Source organism: Helianthus annuus, chromosome 8 (genome assembly GCF_002127325.2).
Source record: "Helianthus annuus cultivar XRQ/B chromosome 8, HanXRQr2.0-SUNRISE, whole genome shotgun sequence".
In the NCBI taxonomy this organism is placed as follows: domain Eukaryota; kingdom Viridiplantae; phylum Streptophyta; class Magnoliopsida; order Asterales; family Asteraceae; genus Helianthus; species Helianthus annuus.
Window position 1 is genome coordinate 93,398,688 of NC_035440.2, and position 22,193 is coordinate 93,420,880.

Here is a 22,193-nt window from a genome sequence, read left to right on the forward strand (position 1 = left end):
GACACATAACACGCGAAGGACCAGTCATTTTGTTGGCCAGATTCTCTTATAGCTGAATACAAACCAGCATTCCGGTTGTTTCTCAGCTGATTACGCGTCTGCACACCGCGATGGACATCTCCTATGATATTCTGCTGGGGATGGGTATCGTGAATCCGCATTTCAGGATTATCTGGCACACGAGCATTGATACCCAAATTGGTAAGATTAAGATCAACAACCAACTCCACACCAGGAATGTGGTTAGAGGTGGATGCATTCCCTTCAGCAGTATCGATATTCTGCGTATGAGGTGTATCACCAGAGGCACCTTGAACAGGAGCAGCTGGAGCTGAAGATCCTTCGGCTGCATCATGATATTCATCATCTTCAGAAGAGTCATTATAATCAGCAGCATCTTCATAAACCTCATTTTGAACCATATTGTTGACTGACGAAGAAGCTTGAGGGTCAACAACAATAGGTCTAACCAATGGCGAGACAGCAGCGTTGTCACTTTCCAACAACATTCGAGCCGCTGCTGATTCTTCGTCAAAGGTTGGCAGATTAAAGGAGTCAAATAGCCCATCATAATCGAACATCCACGGATCACCCGGAGCCCTAACAGGACTCGTGTACCTTTGAACCCTAACTTCGCTCCATAGCTCAATCTTTTTGGTAGTTAGATTCCAAACACGAAAATTCGGAGTAGCATATCCAAGGAAGAAACCCTCGATAGCTCGTGCACCAAACTTTCCATCCGGCTCAATCATAGTACAAGGAGCACCAAACGGTTCAAGGTAAGAAAGATCCGGTTTCCTTTTCTGAAGGAGTTCGAAGCAAGTCTTGCCATGTCTCTTAACTGTAAGAACTCTGTTCAACGTGTAGCATGCAGCCGATACAGCCTCCCCCCAGAATTGAATAGGGAGTTCCGACTCTACTAACATTGTTCTTGCAGTTTCAATAATAGTTCGATTCTTCCTCTCAGCGACACCATTTTGTTGTGGAGTATAACGAGAACTGTACTCATGAAGAATGCCTTTAGAAGTACAAAACTCATCCAAAACTTGATTCTTGAATTCAGTTCCATTGTCGCTTCGGATCCTTTTCACTTTCAACGTATAGAGATTCTCCAACATTGTAAGAAGATCCTTGAGGATGCCAGGAGTTTCACTTTTGTGTGCCATAAAAGATACCCAAGAAAATCTAGAGTAGTCATCAGTAACTACTAAACAATAAGCATCACCAAACGTTGTCTTGTGCTTCATAGGTCCAAAAAGGTCCATATGAAGACGTTCGAGAGGCATGCTGACAGTGTTGATTTTCTTCAAAGGGTGAGACTTCTTTGTTTGCTTCCCCTTTTGGCACGAGACACAGATATCTTGCAAATGAAAACTTCTCACAGGCACACCATTCACAAGATTATTTTTCACCAAATGGTTCATTTTTCTCAAGTGAATGTGTCCCATTCTCCTGTGCCAAGATATAGACTCCTTTTCTGTGGCTTTTGAGACAAAACAAGTAACTTGTGCAGATGTTGTAATCGCCTGGCTCATGTCGAGAATATAAAGATCATTAACTCTCGGAGCCGATAAGAGAACCCATTCTTGTGGAATTTTGAATCCAGGCTTCAGCACATAACAGCCAGCGTCATCAAAAATCACTGAGAACTTTTTATCGCAGATTTGCGACACACTCAGAAGATTGTGATCAATTTGCTTCACATAATTGATCTTATCAAAGCACACGATACCATTGGAGATACTTCCTTCTCCAGTGATGTACCCGCCTTTATCACCCGCAAAAGCAACATACCCTCCTCTGATATTTCTCACGTCATACAGGAGCCGTAAGTCGCCAGTCATGTGCCTGGATGCTCCACTATCAACAATCCAATGACTATTAATAGTTCCTCCTAGAACATCCTGCACATGTCAAATAAACACATCAGTTGAGAATGGGGACCCAAGCCTTAGTGGTCTTGGGTCGTCCCTTGGCATCACGATACGTAAGCTCTATCTCTTGAAGGTTTTCAAGAACAACTGCTCCCCCTGAATTGTCACCCGACTTAGGTAACCAAGTTTGTCTGTGCCTACCAGTTTTTGAAGATTCTGGTTTTACAGGTTGTGACACACTTGGTTCCTTTTGTACTGTTTTAATTTCAGATTTTAAAGCTTTTTCAACAGTTTTTATGTTCTTACGTCGTTGTTTAGTTTCTTGTTCTTTTACAGTTCGTTTATCTTGTTTAGGTGAAACTGACCGACGTTGAGGGTGAACTGTTTCAGGTGGAGTTTTCTCAACAAATTTCTTCTTTGGAGCATTTGGGCAATTTCTGATAATGTGCCCAATTTCTCCACATTTGAAACAAGTTCTCCTTTCAACAGACTTAGGAGAACTTGATCGACTACCAGATGTTGAGCCTGTAGAACCTGAGGTACTTGCTCTTTCATCACACCCATTTGTGTGTTGGGTGTAATTGTTATCACTGTTACGTTTCAAAATCTTGACTTGTTGTACAAAATCAGTGTTTGATTTGTTTTCAAAAGTCTCAATTTTATCTGTACCTTTTGATGCTACAAACTTAACATCTTTTCCTTTCTTCACGTAACGAGCTCCTTTTGATTCAACCTTAGCCTTTGGCTTTGGAGCTCGTTGTTGTTGTTTACCCTTAGAAGCAGTCGGTTGTTGAGTGGTTGGAGATTTTTGATTACCAAATTGTTTCCTAATCTCAGCCTTAGGAATTGGATCACATTGTGTTACCACAATTCCCGGAAGTGTTTTTCCCAAAAATTTGTTTGTATTGTCTTCAAAGACTTTATCAATCAAAGATTATTTACATTTTTAATTGGAAAAACGTGATCTGAATAGATTTTACTATCTCCAACCAAGGTATACAACACATTACTGCTTTTAACAGTAGACACCGCCTTCTTTTCAACCTTGACAGGATCTATCACTTGTTTCTCGACTGATGAAACGGCAGGAGTGTCAGGATCACACAGGATGTGATTCTCAATGGGAATGACAACTCCTTTCATCTTGTTAAGTGAGTTATCCTGTTCACTCACATCCACTTCTGGTTCATCATCCGATGTCTCACAGTCCTCAATGATTGGAGAACTTTGATCCATGGATGTTGATGCTTCTTGTTGCTTTTCGGATGTGTTAGATGAACTGTCCGGTTTGAACCCTAGGCCAGTAGTAAATTCCTCAAAATCAAGAGGCACACTGGGTTCATACCGAGGCATTTCCTCCTCATCAGGCATCTTGGTATAATTGTTCATAACAGGGGGCGGACATTTCTTGTACCCTATGCCTTTCTGATTCCCTTTCAATTGTTGAACATCGATGATGTGATCAAGCACAAATCGGGAGTTAGAATAACTATCCAACTTCTGTTTGATCGCATCATGCTCAGATTTGGCAATGGCTAGTTGCTTCTTAGTTTCTTCCACAGTGTTAATATATTCATTTATACTTACTTGCTTGTGGTAAACTACTTTATTAACTTCGGAAACATTTTTCTTTAAAGTTTCAATTACTTCCTTAAAATCTTTTTCGTTCCGAGTTAAAGCCATATTCGCCTCTTTGCATTTCGATAGTTCAATAACCAAACTCTGATTATGGCTATGAAGCTTTTCTGATTCAAGCTTCATCTCTGCACATGATTTACAAATACTAGGAGCAGGGGGTTCAGAAGTTACCTGACTAGTAGAGGCTGAGCCGTTTGCCATAAAGGCAGTTTGAAAAGAAAAAGCTCCATCTTCAGAGAATAGCTTTTCCATTTCCTTTGATGCAGTAGCAGCCTTCCTAATCAGAATTGATTTCTGACATTTAAGCTCATCAGCTTCATTCAGTAGCTCCTGAATATCATCATCTCCTTCTTCATTCACATCAGGCTCTGAGTGATTATCCCCAGAAACAGAGCCTTCTTCATCCGAACTGCCAGAATAACCAGAACTGTCATCGCTCCCAGAAGATTCTTCTTTATGAACCTGCTCGATGACCTTAGCATACAATGCAGTTCCACTTCCTTGATCACCTTCACCAAACTGCACTGACCAGTCACATCCTTCATCAGCTTGAACAACCAAAGCCCGATTGTGATTGGTAGCTCCAGGCTGTCCCTGATTGTTATTCACTGCCACCATCCTCCTCTCACGGTTTTCTTGTTGGGCATTACCACTCGTCTGGTTTCTAAAAGGGTTGTGATTGCCGTGTTTTGTTGGTCGAGTGCACTCACGTTTAAAGTGTCCTTTCTCGCCACAATTAAAGCACGTGACGGCATTAATATCAAACCCATACTTCGTGTTTTTCTTTCCTTCCAACGAAGTTCTTCCAGTTCGTGCCATGAAATCTTTCGCCCTTCTAACCGCACTAGCAAAAGCCCATTTAATATCCATCAACTCCATTTCTTCCTTGTCGATCTGATCATAATCTTCATTGGTCATGTTGATGTTTCCAAGCTGACCTGCTACCAAACCAAAGTAAGCACTGACCATGGTGTTGATAATCTCCATATGTTCCTTAGCAACTTCAATACTAAGGTGTGAAAGATTTGAGTTGTCGACTCGGATTGTGTGATGACTTTGAGGTTGAGGTTGAGGATTGCTTGTATAGTGAGCTTGCTGTTGTTGTTGTTGAGGTTGTGGTTGTGGCTGTGTTGGAACAGGAATGTAAGACCTCGGATCGAATTGAGGTTGTGGTGGAGCAGCTGTTGACTGAGGAAACGGAAAGGAACTTGAACTTGTATTGGACACAAATGCAGTCTGCAGCTTAGGTTGCTGTTGCTGAGCTGCAGCAGATCTTGCCAAAACATCGAATCCTGGAAGATACATTTCCGTATTCTGAGGAGCTGGAGCACGCCTTGCTTTCCTAATCTCTTCATCATTCTTATGTTCCAGCTTTTGAATGAACTCATAGATGTTGACTTGATCTAGAGTTCCAGTGTGCTTCAACAGTTCAATGAAGGAACTCCACTTTGGAGGTAAGGCGTCAGCAAATCTACTCACCATTTCTTGTTGAGTAGCGACAACTCCATAAGCACACATCTCACTAATCAAATGATAGAAACGTGTGATCATATCGTTCAGAGTCTCGTTTTCCAAAAACTGAAAGGATTCAAACTCTTTCTTCAACAAATCATGCCGAGATTTTCGAGCAGCTGCATTGCCTTCTCCTCTAGCAACTAAGGCATCCCACAATGCTTTCGTGGTCTTGCAATAAGAGAACTGATGGTAGATGTCTTTGTTGAGTGCTTGAGTAAGTGTGGCAAAGGCCTTTTTCTCCAATTCATAAGCCTTCTTGTCATTTTCAAGCATATTTGCATAACCCTCTGAAGTTGACGCAGCAGTCTCTAGATTAGTATTGAACGCATTGATGAAACACGTCCAAAGATCAGTGCTTTGCCCTTGAACATATGTGTGAAAACGGTTTTTCCATGATGGAAAATCGTTCATATGATTCAACTTAGGTGGACGGTTGTTGCTGCCAGTTTCACTCTCACTAATCAGAAGGTTCTGAAGACTTTGACTTTGATTGGATACCAAAGCCCATTGACTTGGACTGATTGATGGCTGTGGAACCATGCTTTTTGCCCAATCTGCAGCAGTCACTAACTCTTGATTGTTTCGTGAGTCCAAACTCCAATCCCATGGACTTGTACAGCTCATTTTGATCAAATATAAGTATCAAACCTACACACCACAAACTGTTAAGTGCAAAAACAGATATGAATTGAAAGATGCAACCTGTTCGAAAGATCAATACTTGTTCGAATGATCAACAGGGTTCGAAAGATCCTTGTTGAGTTTCGAACAAAAACTTCGAAGGATGACTTCGAAAGATTGATTTATACGAAGGATCCTTATCTTTCGAAAGATAATTTCGAAAGATTCTCCTTATGTTTCGAACACAGGTCTCGAAAGATGACACTTGTTCGAAGAATCAACAGTGTTCGAAGGATCACTGTTGATGGCTCGAACAATAACCTCGAAAGATAACCTTGAAAGATTCACCCAACACGAAGGATCCTTATCTTTCGTAGTGAACAGTAACTCGAAGGATGTATCTATCGAAAAGATTCCTTGACTCGAAGGATAACACACGGACTTCGAAAGATGTTCGAATGATGGTTATCTTTCGAATCTCCTTGATCGAAGGATGATCCTTCGAGCTCGAAAGTTATCTTTCGACGATCTGACACACTGCCGAAAGTACTGATGGGTTGGTGAGAAAAGTGACAGGTTGGTGTACCAACTTTCGGCAGAAAGGATGTTCTGCTACCAACTTTTCTACCAACTATTTGACTTTCAAAAAGTTTACCCAAAATGGCAAACACCTAATCCACAACAGTCACCGGAGATACCACCGGAAAAATGGCCGGAAAATCAAAGTTTCACAAAAACGATTTTTATGTTACCCAAACCGACCCCGAACACTCCCGATAGGTTTAGTATCCGTTTTTCAGTTTCAAAATGCAAGGAAACTACCAAAAACGAGTGCTAAACCAAGTGTCCAAACACACCAAAGAACTCGAACAAACCGGTTTTAAACAAGGTAAAGAGCGAGGCTCTGATACCACTTGTAGGTCCCTTTTCGCGGAGGATAACGAACCTAAACCTTGTTATACTAACCTACTAGCAAGTGCGGAATCCAAGCTAGTAGGCAAACCGGGATGAAGCAAGTAGAGAAACAAGCACACAAGATTTCACCGATTAACACCACTGTATTAATACGTATGAAGGTTCCGGTTACAAGCACAATGTTTACAAAACCAAAGATGTAAACTCTCAAGTGTGTGTGTGTGTTTCCAGCAGAATGCTCTCAAGCTCTCTATCTCTTGTCTGTGTGCATCTGCCTTTCACACTACACTGCATGGGTATATATATACCCAGCTCATGATGCCTGGTCGAAGGATCCGATAGATGGTCCGAAGGATCATCTTTCGGATAGAAAGCTTTCGAAGGATTAGCAAGGACCTCGAAAGATCACCTTTCGAGGTCTATTGTTCGAAGCCTATCTTTCGATCACCTCGAAGGATCAACAGAATCCTTCGAGTCTATCCTTCGACATCGACACACATATCAAATATATGTTAACTGTTGGACAAGTCAAACTAGGAGGATAGTTGACTTGGTCAACTTACAGACTAACTTTGGACATCGTTTACATACAGACCGAATACAGACAAAGTACAGACACAAGTGCACCAACAATATTATATAACTAGAAAAATAGAACAGCAACAGATGCAAAGGTAGATCAATGGAGGTACGGTGTGACTACTGTCACTATCTCCTTGACTTATTATTCAAAGAAAATGCTGACATGCCATTCTACAAACATAAAAAGAGCACGAACACAAAGGTACATCAATTGAGGTACACTGCCTCCATTACTTATTTATGGTTTTGTAATGCATTCATTAGACAACACTTTTCACAGCAGAAAGCAACCAATCCTCAGTCTTGGTGGCGCCTTCTACAAATGGAAAGCAAAAGGTGGTGATTAGTAAAAAAACCATATGATAATAACAATATGCATTCCAAACTAATATTATTAACCATATAATCCTTATACAACTTCTATATATAATCATATTTAACACGGAAATTATCTATTAGAAGTGTTTCTAGTCAACCCTGTCCGACCTGCCTCGACTCACTACTTACCCGTACCAAAATGTTACCCGGTTTGACATATTATCTAACCCGTGTGACCCATCCGTTTTGCCACCCTTAGGGTAGCAATCTTTTTTATGTGATGCCTTTAAATATTTTAAATATTTGTTCACATATATGTTGTTGACGAAAAGCTGTTACGAGTACTTGAGACTAAGCTTACCCAAGAATGCGAATTTTAGTAAGCGGACATTAGCAGGACACCAACTAGGTTCGACACACTCTCGAGGCTGCAAGATCAACAGTAAGACACCATAATTAGAAGTCATTGTAGTAATACATAAAAATAATGTATAATAGTCTACAGATTATAGGTTTATTATAAAGATCTATCACAAAAAAAAAAAAAAAGGTTAGTGACAAACCTGGAGGTCCTTGGTAAAACACAAACGAACTTCTTTGATTACATCACCGTCTTTGCAGACCAATTGAGGCTTTGCATGGAAAGCATATTCAATAGCAGAAATGAGAACAGCTGATGGGTATGTGTTTGAATTTGAAGGTTTAACTTTTGCTTGTAAAAGAACTTCCTGAAAACAGGAGAAACATAGGATTTAAGGGCGTGGTTTCGGTACAAACCGTAAGAATAGATCCTAACACTTAAAAAAAGTTAAATTAGCACATACCAAAACAATATATACATAAAAGTAGCCACTTTTGAGTTATATTAGGACATGAAAATTAATCAAGATAATTTATTTTAGCACATATTTGAATGATATCTGCACTTTCTTAATCAGCACATTGAAAGCAAAAACGAAGATCCAAATAAAGAACTAATTGCTTGTTAGCATATTTACAGGGAATTCAATATAATATAACTGATATTATTTAGAATATTATTTTATCATATATCTATAATTGGTTGGATGCCATGCGACACTTTTTAAATGGTTCTTAGTTTGTATGCGAAATGTGGTTTGTATTTGATCATACTCCTAGGATTTAATTATAGACATGTGAAAAGAAATGATGGGCTGATTTTTGGATGACTTATCATATTATAATCTAGCCAGAGAAGCAGTTAAAATTCACAAAATATATATATATATAAAAAAAAAAAAAAACACCTTACCGTGACATTATACTTCAAATACAATTCAAGGGCTGTTAGGAAATACCCATATTGGTCTCCTGTTACTGAGGTGGAGCATGTACCATGTTGCTCTGCAAATAAAATGAAGCCAATTAAAGCATTTAAAAGAACAAACCAGAAAGCAAAGATTCTTATAAAATGAATGATTACCCCACTGATCGGCCCAAAACGAGTTCGTTTTGTTATTGCATGATGATATGTCGTTGCAACTTAGTATCGGCCAATACTTGTGCATAGCATCAAGCAATGGTGCAATCTACATATTGGAACAACAATAATGCATACTCAGATAATTTTATAGATAACTTCTAATGCAGCTGTTAATATAAATAATTGTATATATGATACTTATAAAATAGCAGTTAGTATATATTAGTTGAAGGTGTTGGTTTGCAAGTAATTTAAACGATAACAATATAATATATTCGAACCGTATATACGTTTTTCAAAAAAATTTAACGGTATATAATATTAATGGTATAACATTAACGGTTATATATTTTAAGCGATTTAATGTTGGAATCTGGTGAGAATTTACACCACAAATACATCAAAATAACCAAAAAAAAAAAAAATTCTGATGGGTTATATACGTTGCGTATAGCTCTATACGCAGCATATATAAACCCTAATTGTCTGTGCCTATGATTGCTGGGCAGGCTCTGAATTTTATGCAACATATAAGTTGCATATAGCTCTATATGCAGCGTATTAAAACCCTAAGTGTGTGAATAGGTGCTGGAACTGTGCCAATAGTCTGAGCCTACTTTATATGTTTGTTATTAGACAAAGTATTATAGTATTTCGACTAGATGTGTAATATGGTGTACAATATAAACACCCACCTCATGTAATCCTAATTAATTATATAATTACAATCCAATAGAACTCTGATTACAAAGTTTAACTTTTGTATACTTGAGTCTTGTAGGTCCCTCTCGGAGGATCGAGAACAAACCTAAACCTTGTTATACTAACCCACTAGCGAGTGCGGAATCCAAGCTAGCAAGCAAACCGGGATGAGACAAGTATAAACACAAACACACAAGATTCAACGATTAACACCACTTGTATTAATGCGTAGAAAGGTTTACGGTTACAAGCACAATGTTTACAAATCTAACATGTAAACTCTCAAGGTGTGTGTGTGAGTTCTGGACAGAATGCTCTCAAGCTTTATCTCTCTTAAGTGTGTAAAATGGCAGAACTAGCTCACACTCAACACATGCATGGGTATATATACCCAGCCCATAAAGTCTGGATCGAAGGATCTGATAGATGGTCCGAAGGATCATCTATCGATCATAGTTCACACGAAAGATCAGCATGAACCTCGAAGGATCATCCTTCGAGGTCTAATGGTCGAACCATGGTCGAACCATATCTTTCGATCACCTCGAAGGATTAGGTGTATCCTTCGAGGCTATCCTTCGATCAGAACATCTTTTAACTGTTGTCCAAGTCAAACCGGAGGATGGTTGACTTGGTCAACTTACAACATAAATCAGGACATCGTTTATATCAGACCGAATACAGACAAAGTACAGACACAAGTGCACCAACAAACTCCCCCTTGGCTGTAGCTTTGTCTTTGATCTCTAAGCTTTGTCTTGTTCTTCTAAAAGTGTAGACTCGTCTTGAACTTCGACGGTCTTTGGTCTTCAAGTCTTCAAGACTCTGATGTCCTATCATGTCTTCAATGTCGGAGGATCTTCAAAGTCTTCACGTCTTGAAAGTAGAAAGTGTATCAACAAACTACCCGTATCATGTAGGAAGTGTGTTGACAAACTCCCCCTTAACATAAGCTCCCCCTTGAGTTATGCTCGTGAAATACTTTAACTTTATGAAGTGAGATCCTTGTGGTGTTGATGATGGCCAGCGGCAACTCGATCATCTTCATCAGTTGAGCGCCTTCTCGTCGTGTCTTCATTCCAAAGCTTGTCATCGACCATGTTCTCCTAGCCTTTAGAATCTGCACATGCAAGAAATCTAAACGCGTAATGAGAACAACTGCTTGGAATATAGTTAACATAAACACATGACACACGAATGACCATGTCACTATCAAACACCGTCCGACAGTTTGAAAGTTTAAATTTGTCAATTTTAGTTTTTAACTTCCAAACATGCAAATTTTTGACCGTTTATGAAGATTTAGTCAGTTCGGTTTTCAGTCAGGTTTCAGGTAACGAAGACTTGAGCTCCATCATCGTACGATCAAAAATAAAGCAGAAATAAAATCTTTTTGGCTTTTATAAAATTAAAAGACAACAATTTAAAATCCTTTGAGTGTTATCAAACGACATCACCGCTAATGTCGTGCTGATATGCACCAAACGACGAAACTGTTTAAAAGAAACACAATAAAAGTTAAGCAGTAATTAAATAAATATATACAAACATTCTTTTTGTGAGTTTCGAGGGTAAGAGAATCATATCAGTGTACGGTCATGCCAAAACACTCTTGTTGTTCAATTAGTTAACATTAAGATAAGCATCCTATAACAATTATCGGTATTGTTGTCCACTTAAGCTCAACTTATCAGATGTAATCATGTTTAGAGGATACGTTAATGTGTGATTTATACTTACCGACCGGTGTTCATCCACATCACGACACATTCCCGTATCAAGGTATGCACGAGGGTTCATCTTACCGGTGAGTATACCGATTATCATCTGTTTGACCGTATAAATTGTGAGATACTCACTTATTTTTGATTTGAAAACAAGTCCTATGTGATATAATCACTTATTGATGAGGAACTTGATTTTCGTATGCATGAGGGCACAGGTGCAAGTCCGTGAACAGGTCAGTACTTCCGTACAGCAGAGAGACGAACTTGACACCCGGATAAATGTGATATTTTATCACTTATTTGTTTTGGACATGTGATTGTTTATCACTTATTGAGGTCGAATGCAGTATGTAATATGTACACGTATGTATAGTATCATGGAAGATCTTAGACTTGGTCTATTTATAGAAGCAACCATGATACCCAGATGATAAGCAGCATAAAGACCGAATATCTCAGAACCTCGGCAATCTATCAAACGAAATTTCGGTACTAAGACCATATGCCAATGAATGGTTCCCACCTGGTCTTCAGTCGATTAAGATTTATATCACCCTGCACACTTTAAAATGATTGTGAGCCTACCGATACATCTTATATAAAGCTGCTTATCGTTTTTCATTTAAGGTTTAAAAAGATTTGGATAGACCACTGATGTACTATCATTTTCTCTTTTGCTCGCCAGGAAACTCATTTTTGATTTTCTATTGTTTTTGTGTTTTTGAATTTTTCGATGTTTTTGGATTTTCTGATTTTTGGATTTACTCCCCCTAAAATCAATAAACTAAGATAAATTTAAAAACACACAAAGATATTTACAAAAATGATTTTCCGATGTTGGTTTTACTCTTGCTTGACCTTAATGCCGTTTACCAATAATAAAAAGTCAAATCTTGATTTGTCAAAAGCTTTGGTAAATAAGTCGGCACGTTGGTCATCGGTGTGGACCTTAACAACATCGATTAGCCTTTTCTCAAAGCAATCACGTATGAAGTGATATTTGATTTCGATGTGTTTGGTCTTTGAATGCTGCACAGGATTTCTAGTGATATCTAAAGCAGCAGAATTATCAACGTAAATAGGAGTAGTTAGGAATTCAAAACCGTAGTCCCGCATTTGTTGTTGGATCCAAAGAACTTGGGAGCAACAACTTGAGGCAGCAATGTATTCAGCTTCGCATGTTGATGTAGCTACACACGTCTGCTTCTTGCACTGCCATGTGACCAGGCGATTTCCTAAGAACTGACATCCAGCCGTTGTGGATTTACCGTCGATTTTGCATCCGCCAAAATCAGAATCACTGAAAGCTACCAATTCAAAGTTATTATCCCTAGGGTACCACAGACCGGTGTCAGGGTACGCCTTCAAATAACGAAAAATCCTTTTAACAGCAGCAAGATGTGAGGCCTTCGGGTTAACTTGATATCTGGCAAGCAGGCACGTTGGGTACATTATGTCTGGCCTTGATGCTGTGAGGTACATAAGAGATCCGATCATAGCGCGATAGTTTGAAGGACTAACAGCTTCTCCCTTCAAGTCTGGAGTAATTCCGTGATTAGTTGGCAATGGGGTACCAATGGGCGTTGCATCAGACATCTGGAACCGGCTCAAGATGTCACCAACATATTTAGTCTGATGGATGAATATCCCAGACTCCGTTTGTTGTACTTGTAGGCCCAAGAAGAAAGTCATTTCCCCCATAGCACTCATCTCGAATTTATCCTGCATAATGCGCTCGAATTCCCTACACAAGACATCATTAGTAGAACCAAAAATAATATCATCAACGTATACCTGTACCAGAAGAAGATCTCCATCTTGTTCCTTGATGAAAAGAGTACAGTCGATAAGACCTCTACGAAAACCGTTCTCCAGCAGATAGTGAGATAAGGTTGCATACCAAGCTCGTGGTGCTTGATGAAGACCATAAAGAGCTTTGTTGAGCAACCAAACCCGATCGGAATGGATAGGATCTTCAAAACCTGGAGGCTGTTCGACGTACACCTCTTCTTCAACCACACCATGTAAAAATGCACTTTTCACGTCCATCTGATAAACCTTGAATCCTTTGAAGGACGCATAGGCTAGAAAGATTCGAATTGCTTCGAGACGTGCCACTGGTGCATAGACTTCGTTGTAGTCGATGCCTTCAATCTGACGAAAACCTTGAACGACTAAACGCGCTTTGTTTCGGATAACAACTCCGCGGTCATCCTTTTTGCATTTGAAAACCCAACGGGTACCAATCTTCTTGTATCCAGCAGGTTTCTCTACGAGTTTCCAGACACCCAGCTTCTGGAATTGTTGCAGTTCTTCCTGCATTGCTTCTACCCAAGCGTTATCTTTCAAGGCTTCTTTCCACGTTCTTGGTTCTTCTTGTGAGACATAACACGCAAAGGACCAGTCGTTTTGTTGCCCGGATTCCCGAATAGCTGCATACAAGCCTGCATTGTTGTTGTTTCGCAACATGTTTCTTGTTTGAACGCCACTTTGCACATTTCCAATGATGTTTTGTTGAGGATGGGTATTATGAATCCTTGTTTCTGGATTATCTGGAACTGGAACATTTATACCCAAATTGTTGAGATTAAGATCAACAACCAATTCAAGACCCGGAATTGACGAAGAGGATGATGCAGTAGCCTCAGCTGTTCGATGAGCATCTACTGGAGGAGTACCCTCTGAAGTGCCATGAACTGCTGTTGTAGGAGCTTCCTGATCTGCATCTAGAAATTCATCATCCTCTGAAGATTCGTTCAATTCGTTTGCATCATGAAAATCCTCATTGTTGAGAGTATTGTTGTTCACCGAAGAAGATGGTTCTTGATTAACAAGAATTGGACGAACCACCGGTGAAACTGTTGCATTGTCACTCTCGAAAAACATCCTAGCCGCAGCATTTTCTTCAACGGCTTCAACATTGATCGAATTGAAAAAGTCATCGTACTCAAACATCCAAGGTTGACCTGGATTTTTGACTGGCAAGGTGTGCCTTTGTACTCTGACCTCAGACCATTCCTCGACCCTTTTAGTCTCTAGATTCCAGACTCGTAAGTTAGGGGTGGCATACCCAAGAAAGTATCCATCAATTGCTCTTGCCCCAAACTTTCCATTAGGATCGATGATTGTGCATGGAGCTCCAAACGGTTCGAGGTAAGACAAATCTGGTTTCCGTTTTTGAAGAAGCTCAAAGCAGGTCTTGTTGTGTCTTTTGACTGTAAGGACTCTGTTCAATGTGTAACATGCAGAGGCCACAGCTTCAGTCCAGAATGGAATGGGCAACTGTGACTCTACCAACATTGTCCTAGCAGTCTCGATCAATGTGCGGTTCTTACGTTCAGCGACACCATTCTGTTGAGGAGTATAAGCTGCACTAAACTCATGAAGAATACCCTTTGAAGTGCAGAACTCCGTCATGGAATGATTTTTAAATTCAGTACCATTGTCGCTACGTATCCGCCTAACCTTCAACTTATACAAATTCTCAATCTGAATGATCAAGTTTTTGATGATGCCAAAGGTTTCACTCTTGTGTGCCATGAACGCAACCCAAGAAAATCTTGAATAATCATCAGTAACCACGAGGCAGTATTGATCACCCCGAATACTCTTGTGCTTGACAGGACCGAACAAATCCATGTGCAAGCGTTCAAGAGGAACTGCCACTGTGTTGATCTTCTTTGTAGGGTGCTTCTTCTTTGTTTGCTTTCCTTTCTGGCACGAAACACAGATGTCTTGAAGATGGAAATTTTTGAGGGGAACACCATTCACCAATTCATTTGAAACCAAATGATTCATTTTTCGTAAGTGAATGTGACCCATTCGTCTGTGCCAAGAGATAGTGTCCTTTTCTGTGGCTTTGGAAACGAAACAAGTTGCTTGTGCAGACGTAGTAATAGCCTGGCTCATGTCAAGGACGTACAAATCATTTATCCTTGGAGCCGACAAGAGAATCCATTCTTTTGGAATTTTGAAACCGGGTTTCAGCACATAACATCCATTAGCATCAAAGTGTACTGAAAATTTCTTGTCACAAATTTGAGAAACACTGAGAAGATTGTGATCAAGTTGTTGCACAAAATTGATCTTGTCAAAGCTGACAATCCCGTTAGATATCATTCCTTCACCCGTTATATATCCACCCTTATCTCCAGCAAAAGCAACATAACCTCCTCTAATAGATTTAACGTCGTAGAGAAGCTTCATGTCGCCTGTCATGTGCCTAGATGCCCCACTATCAACAATCCAATGACTACTGATAGTTCCTCCTGAAGCACCCTGCACATGAACTCAAATGAATTAGTTGGAGATGGGGACCCAAGCCATTGTGGTCTTGGGTCTTCCATTTTCATCAATGACAATAACTTCTTGTCTTTGATGGTTGGTGAATTGTGATGGTCCCCCTGATTTAACAACCGTTTTTGGTTTCCAGCTCTGTTTTGTTTCATCAGTATTTTTCTTTAAAAGTTTAACTTCTTGATGATTTGAAGTTTTAGAATTTTCTGGTTTTACAACAACAGACTGTTTTTGAACCACATCGGTTTTAATCGCTTTTTCAATCTTTTTGACCTGTTGGCGTTTCTGTTTCTTTTCCCTTTCTTTTACAAGGCGGGGATCTTGTTTTGTGGAAACAGTTGGCTTACGGTCAGTTTTGCCACGGGGATCATAAACCTTTCCTTTCTGCTTATGAAGATATGGGCAGTTTCTAATAATGTGCCCAATGGTTCCACACTCAAAACATGATCTTCGTTCTACAAACCCCGAAGAATCATGTGATCGTCTAGCCGATGATGTTGAACTTTGTGAACCCGAGGTACTAGGCTTTGAACTGCTTGGTTCATTTCTTTTCTCGACAATAGCTTTCTTGACAAAATCTAAGTTAGATTGATTTTCGAACTTTTTCAATTTTGTCTGTTCCCGTCGATTTCACAAAGTTAACATTCTTCTTCTTCTTTTGGTTCGGCTTCTTGTTAGTTTGAGCCGGTGCTTTACCTTTGGGTTTGGTGTGATTTTGCTGTGTTGGCACTGTTGGTAATTTCTTGTTGCCAAATTGTTTTCGAATTTCAGCCTTTGGAATAGGAGGACACTGTGTAACTGTAACTTTAGGTCCTGCCTTTCCTAAGAACTTACTCGTCGAATTCTCAAAGACTTTACAGATTAAGGATTGATTAACATTCTTAATGGGAAAATCTTTGTCTGAGTAAATTTTATCATCACCAACTAGAGTGTACAGCAAATTCACACTCTCCGGCTCTTCTGCAGATGAGGACTCAGTTGCAACAGTCTTAGCGGGTTGAACAGGGGGATCACATAGAATGTGATTCTCAAGAGGTATGTCCTCATTTTTGGCTACCGCATCAGACTTTGCTGGGACAGTATCGTCAGATTCATCATCAGACGAATCAGCATCCTCAATCACAACTGGAGGATCTTGATTCTGTTCAGCACTCACAAATGTATCTGCTGACACATCTGAATCTGAGGATACTTCCTTTTGGTATCCAAGCCCTGCAGCAAACTCCTTAACATCTAGAGGCACAGAAGGTTCAAAGAATACCCTGTCCTCTTCATCAGGCATGGCGTCATAATTATGTCTCACTGGTGGTGGACACTTCTTGTAGCCTATGCATGTGACATCTCTCTTTTCCTTCTGAACGTCAATGATGTGATCTAACACATAGCTAGAACTCAAATAACTGTCTAGCTTGAGTTGGATCGCATCACTTTCGGTTTTCACACAAGCCATCTCTTTTTGCATACTCTCAAGGCGAGATATATACAAATTAATATCAGTTTGTTTTCTTGAAACCATTTTTGTCAGTTCAGTTTTATCCTTCTTTAATGTTTCAATTACTGACTTAAATTCTTTTTCATGGTTTTCATAAAACATGTTGGCTTCTGTGCATTTAGAGAGATCCACAGTCAACTTCTGATTGTGGATGAATGTCACATCATATTTCTCTTGCAAAGCGTCATGCTTACTTTGCAAGTCACTCAAATTCTCATTCACAGTAGTATGTTTGTCTTGCAAGTCAAACAAACTAGCTTGTAAAGCATCATGTTTGCCTTGCAACTCAAACATACTTTTCTCCATTTCAGCACATCTAGCATGCAACCTAGCACATTCATCACAATTAACAGCAGTGGGTTCATCGACACATACCTGACTTGATGAACCGTCGACATTTGCCATAAAGGCTGAATGGAGAGAAGACGAAGTATAAGCAGCTTGATCCACCAAAATAGATCTTCTTTGAGTTTCTGCTGCAGCTTCCTCCAAGAGTTCATCAATATCTGCATCGATTTCTGCATTCGATGTCTCACCCACATAATCATCACCAGAATTGGATGATTCTTCATCAGCACTCCTGCTATAACCAGAAGAGTCTTCATCTTCAGACGATTCATCACCACTGGCAGAAGATTCTCCACCACTGGTGTGAACTAGCTCCTTCACAATCTGAGCAAAACATGCTGTTCCATCAGGAGCATCACCACCCAACTGGATTGACCAGTCACAACCTTCATCCACCTGAACTGCAAGTGCTCGGTTGGTTTGGTTGTTGACAGGCACCAATGTACGATCATTGTTTCTGTTCTGCTGATTGCCTTGGTTTCTGAAGGGGTTTTGATTCCCGTGCTGGGCTGGCTTTGTGCACTCCCTTTTGAAGTGGCCCCGTTCACCACAGTTGAAGCACTTAACAGCTTGCTTATCGAACCCATACTTGGTGTCTCGCTTACTTTCCAAGCTGGTTCTGCCAGTACTTTCCATCCAATCCTTTGCTCTTCTCACAGCACTCGCAAAGGCCCACTTGATGTCCATCAAGTCCATCTCTTCCTTATCAATCTGCCTGTAATCTTCTTGTGTCAGATTAATGTTTCCAATCTGACCTTCTATCAACCCACAGTACGCGCTCACTACAGTGTTAAGCAGCTCCATGTGTTCCTTAGCTACTTCTACACTGATTTTAGAGAAGCTTGACGTGTCGAGCTGTACTGTACTTGACTTTGATTGTTGACCTGCAGCAGATGATGTTCCTCCATAACATGCATATTGTGGTTGTTGAACAGGAGGAGGAGGAGGTGGTTGTATTGGATTTCCATACAGATCTGTGGTTGGAGGCGGCTTTACAGGAACTTGCACTGGATTGCCATACATATCCGTGCTTGTGACAAACGCCGTTTGAAGTGGAGCATGTGAACCGGCTTTTGCAGATGAAGTAGTGGAGGTGCCATAATACATCTCTGGATTCTGTGGCACTGCAACTCTCTTTGCCTTCAACGTTTCTTCCTGATCCTTGTTCTCCAGAAGCTGCACGAAATCGTTGATATTTGTAGTTCTCAACGTTCCGTTGTACTTCAAGATTTCCAGGAAGTTATTCCATTGAGGAGGCAATGCATCGGCAAACTTCTTTACCACCTCTGTTGGAGTCGTTGTGACTTCAAAGTTGGTCAGCTCAGTAAGTAGGTGATAGAAACGGCTTGTCATATCTCCCAAGGACTCCTTATCCATACATGTGAAGCCATCGAATTCTTTCTTCAGTAGATCTCGTCGTAGTTGACGTGTGGCTTCATTACCTACTCCTCTTGTCTTCAATGCATCCCACAGCTTCTTCGTAGTCTTGAAACTGACGAACTGATGATAAATATCCTTGCTCAGTGCTTGAGTGAGAATAGCGTATGCTTTCTTTTCTAAGTCATACGTCTTCTTTTGATCCTCAGGAAGATCGGCAAATGTAGCTGTCGAAGAAGCAGCAACCTCGATAGTTTGATCGAATTCCGTAGTGAACCGCAACCACAACTCTGTATTTTGACCAAGAATATATGTATGGAAACGATCAACCCATCCTGGATATTCATGAAGATGCATCAACTTTGGAGGCCTGTTCAAACTTCCGGTTTCACTTTCGCTTAGTAGAAGACTTTGAATACTTGGAGTTTGATTTGAAACAAATGCCCATTGACCAGCTGGAGTGGCATTTGTTTGTGAGGATGTAGATACTGGTGATTCGGCCCATGATGGAGATTGACTGGTATTCATGTATTTTCCACTGTCTGGAGCCGGACTTCCCCACCAACTCGGATTCATGATAGATGAGCAAAATAAATGCTAAGTAAGAATGATCCAAAGATACACAGCCGAAGGATCCTGGTCGAAGGATCTGAAATCACAGAAACTTGTTAACAATAAACAAACCTCAATCGAAAGATATAACCTTGTTCGAAGGATCAACAGTACTCGAAAGATTACTGTTGACTCTCGAACAGTGATTTTGAAAGATTCAAGAACTCGAAAGATTCCCTTTGAAAGATCCTTATCTTTCGAGCCAAATCCTTATCTTTCGAATAACAGATCTCGAACGACTCACCAATACGAAGGATCCTAATCTTTCGGACACTAATCTTTCGAAAAGATTCCTTTCTCGAAGGATATGTTTCAGACTTCGAAGGATGGGTCGAAGGATATAAATCTTTCGAGCCCTCCTTGATCGAAAGATATCGAAGGATGATCTTTCGATGTCGAAAGATATCTTTCGAGAAGCTCTGACACAACTGACTTTGATGTGATAGGTTGGTGAAAAGGTGATGGGTTGGTGTACCAACTTTCGGCAGAATGGATGGTTCTGCAACAACTTTTCACCAAACTTTTTGACTTTCAAAAATTTTACCAAAATAGGCAAACCATATCCTCAAGTCCAGTTCACCGGAATGATAACCGGAATGTGGCCGGAAAAATCAAAGTTTCACAAACACGATTTTTATGTTACCCAAACCGACTTTAAACACTCCCGGTTAGTTTAGACACGTTTTTACTCAAAGAAAAAGCAAGAAAACAAGTAAAAACAGGTGCAAAACCAAGTGTTTCAACACACCAAAACTTGTAAAAACCCGGTTTTAAACAAGGTTAAGAGCCATGCTCTGATACCACTTGTAGGTCCCTCTCGGAGGATCGAGAACAAACCTAAACCTTGTTATACTAACCCACTAGCGAGTGCGGAATCCAAGCTAGCAAGCAAACCGGGATGAGACAAGTATAAACACAAACACACAAGATTCAACGATTAACACCACTTGTATTAATGCGTAGAAAGGTTTACGGTTACAAGCACAATGTTTACAAATCTAACATGTAAACTCTCAAGGTGTGTGTGTGAGTTCTGGACAGAATGCTCTCAAGCTTTATCTCTCTTAAGTGTGTAAAATGGCAGAACTAGCTCACACTCAACACATGCATGGGTATATATACCCAGCCCATAAAGTCTGGATCGAAGGATCTGATAGATGGTCCGAAGGATCATCTATCGATCATAGTTCACACGAAAGATCAGCATGAACCTCGAAGGATCATCCTTCGAGGTCTAATGGTCGAACCATGGTCGAACCATATCTTTCGATCACCTCGAAGGATTAGGTGTATCCTTCGAGGCTATCCTTCGATCAGAACATCTTTTAACTGTTGTCCAAGTCAAACCGGAGGATGGTTGACTTGGTCAACTTACAACATAAATCAGGACATCGTTTATATCAGACCGAATACAGACAAAGTACAGACACAAGTGCACCAACAAGTCTTTATGTGGGTTAAATAATGTTAGTCCGGGTTTAGTAAGGTCACAGATGGGTCCATAGTTTAGTTGAAATGCCCGCTGAAATAGCGGTCAAGTAACTGTCAATTTCAAGGCTATAGATAGCCTTCATTGTACCGACACTGGATAATTATAATATAGTGTGTGTGTGTGTAAAGTGTTCTATGGTTCTCGATCTACTGATCCTGAACAGCAGAAGGTAGTATAGTAGTTTTGTTATTAGGTTTGTAGTTTATGAAAAGCGGTTGATGGATGATGAAAGAAAACTCGAAAATATTGTATAACAAATTGATGGATGATATAGTTTTCGTATAGAAATTTTTGGGTATATACGTTTTCGACCCTCCGGTTTTATAGAAATTTTTTGGTATATACGTTTTCGACCCCCCAATAGGAAATCTCAAGCTTCGCCACTGATCACAATATTAGGATACCTTTGTTTCATCATAAGCAGCACCTTCACAACATGATGGCCATGATCCATCTTTGTAATCAGGCCATAGTCCATCTGCAAGCACGGTATATGTAGAGGTTACTCACGTGTTCATTAGCGAAAAGGGTGCGGAATGTTTGTATAGAAAACTTACGGATTGTGAATCCTGGTGGAGATTGAGAATTTTCTCTGGAAATCATAAGAAAGAATGAGTTTTTCATCATATTATATGCAACTTTGTTAAAATAAATAATAATATATCTATCTGCATGAGATTGATTAATTATTAATTACCCTGCGCAACAACCATTTTCAGGACAACATTTATTCTCATGTGTTGAGCAGAAAGTTGCAGGCCACTGGAGAGCCAGTGTGAAGAAATCAAACTGGCTTTGTTGAGTGAGAGTCGACGCGAGATCAACCGCTCTTCCGTTGGCGTACAACAATCCAGAGAAGAGAACTGGTAGGATGATCATGGTGGTTGAGTATGAAGCCATTGTTGTTATTTGATTTTCTGTTTGTGCTGAAGGAGAAGAGGTAGTAGTTGGTATTTATAGGCAGCATATGATCAGAGTGGACAAAAAAATATAATTGTTTTTTCTTTATATAGATTAAAGTGTTCATTCCAAGCAATATTGGATTTAATAATTCATTATGTGATGGATATATAATAATACATACTTTTAAATTAACCAATGACACATTAAACTAAATTAACTTCCATTGAAAATTAAGAAACGGTCCGCTTGCGGTATGCGCATATAATGTATATATATGTAAGCCATCACGGGGGATTGGGAGGGGGGGAGGGATGAAAGTGCACTAATTTTAACATTA

At 39.9% G+C, this 22,193-nt stretch overlaps 1 protein-coding gene across 1 annotated transcript; it reads right to left on the minus strand.

Moving 5' to 3' along the window:
• Positions 1 to 7,798: 7,798 nt before the first annotated feature.
• On the minus strand, positions 7,799 to 21,869 carry LOC110871358 (ribonuclease 2). Its single transcript, XM_022120165.2, has 7 exons — positions 21,651 to 21,869; positions 21,511 to 21,545; positions 21,358 to 21,431; positions 8,908 to 9,013; positions 8,737 to 8,828; positions 8,027 to 8,191; positions 7,799 to 7,891 (listed from the first exon to the last, which is right to left on the minus strand). Exons 1-7 carry the CDS (start codon positions 21,851 to 21,853, stop codon positions 7,799 to 7,801), a joined length of 768 nt encoding a protein of 255 aa, XP_021975857.2. The 5' UTR covers positions 21,854 to 21,869.
• Between the last annotated feature and the right edge of the window lie 324 nt (positions 21,870 to 22,193).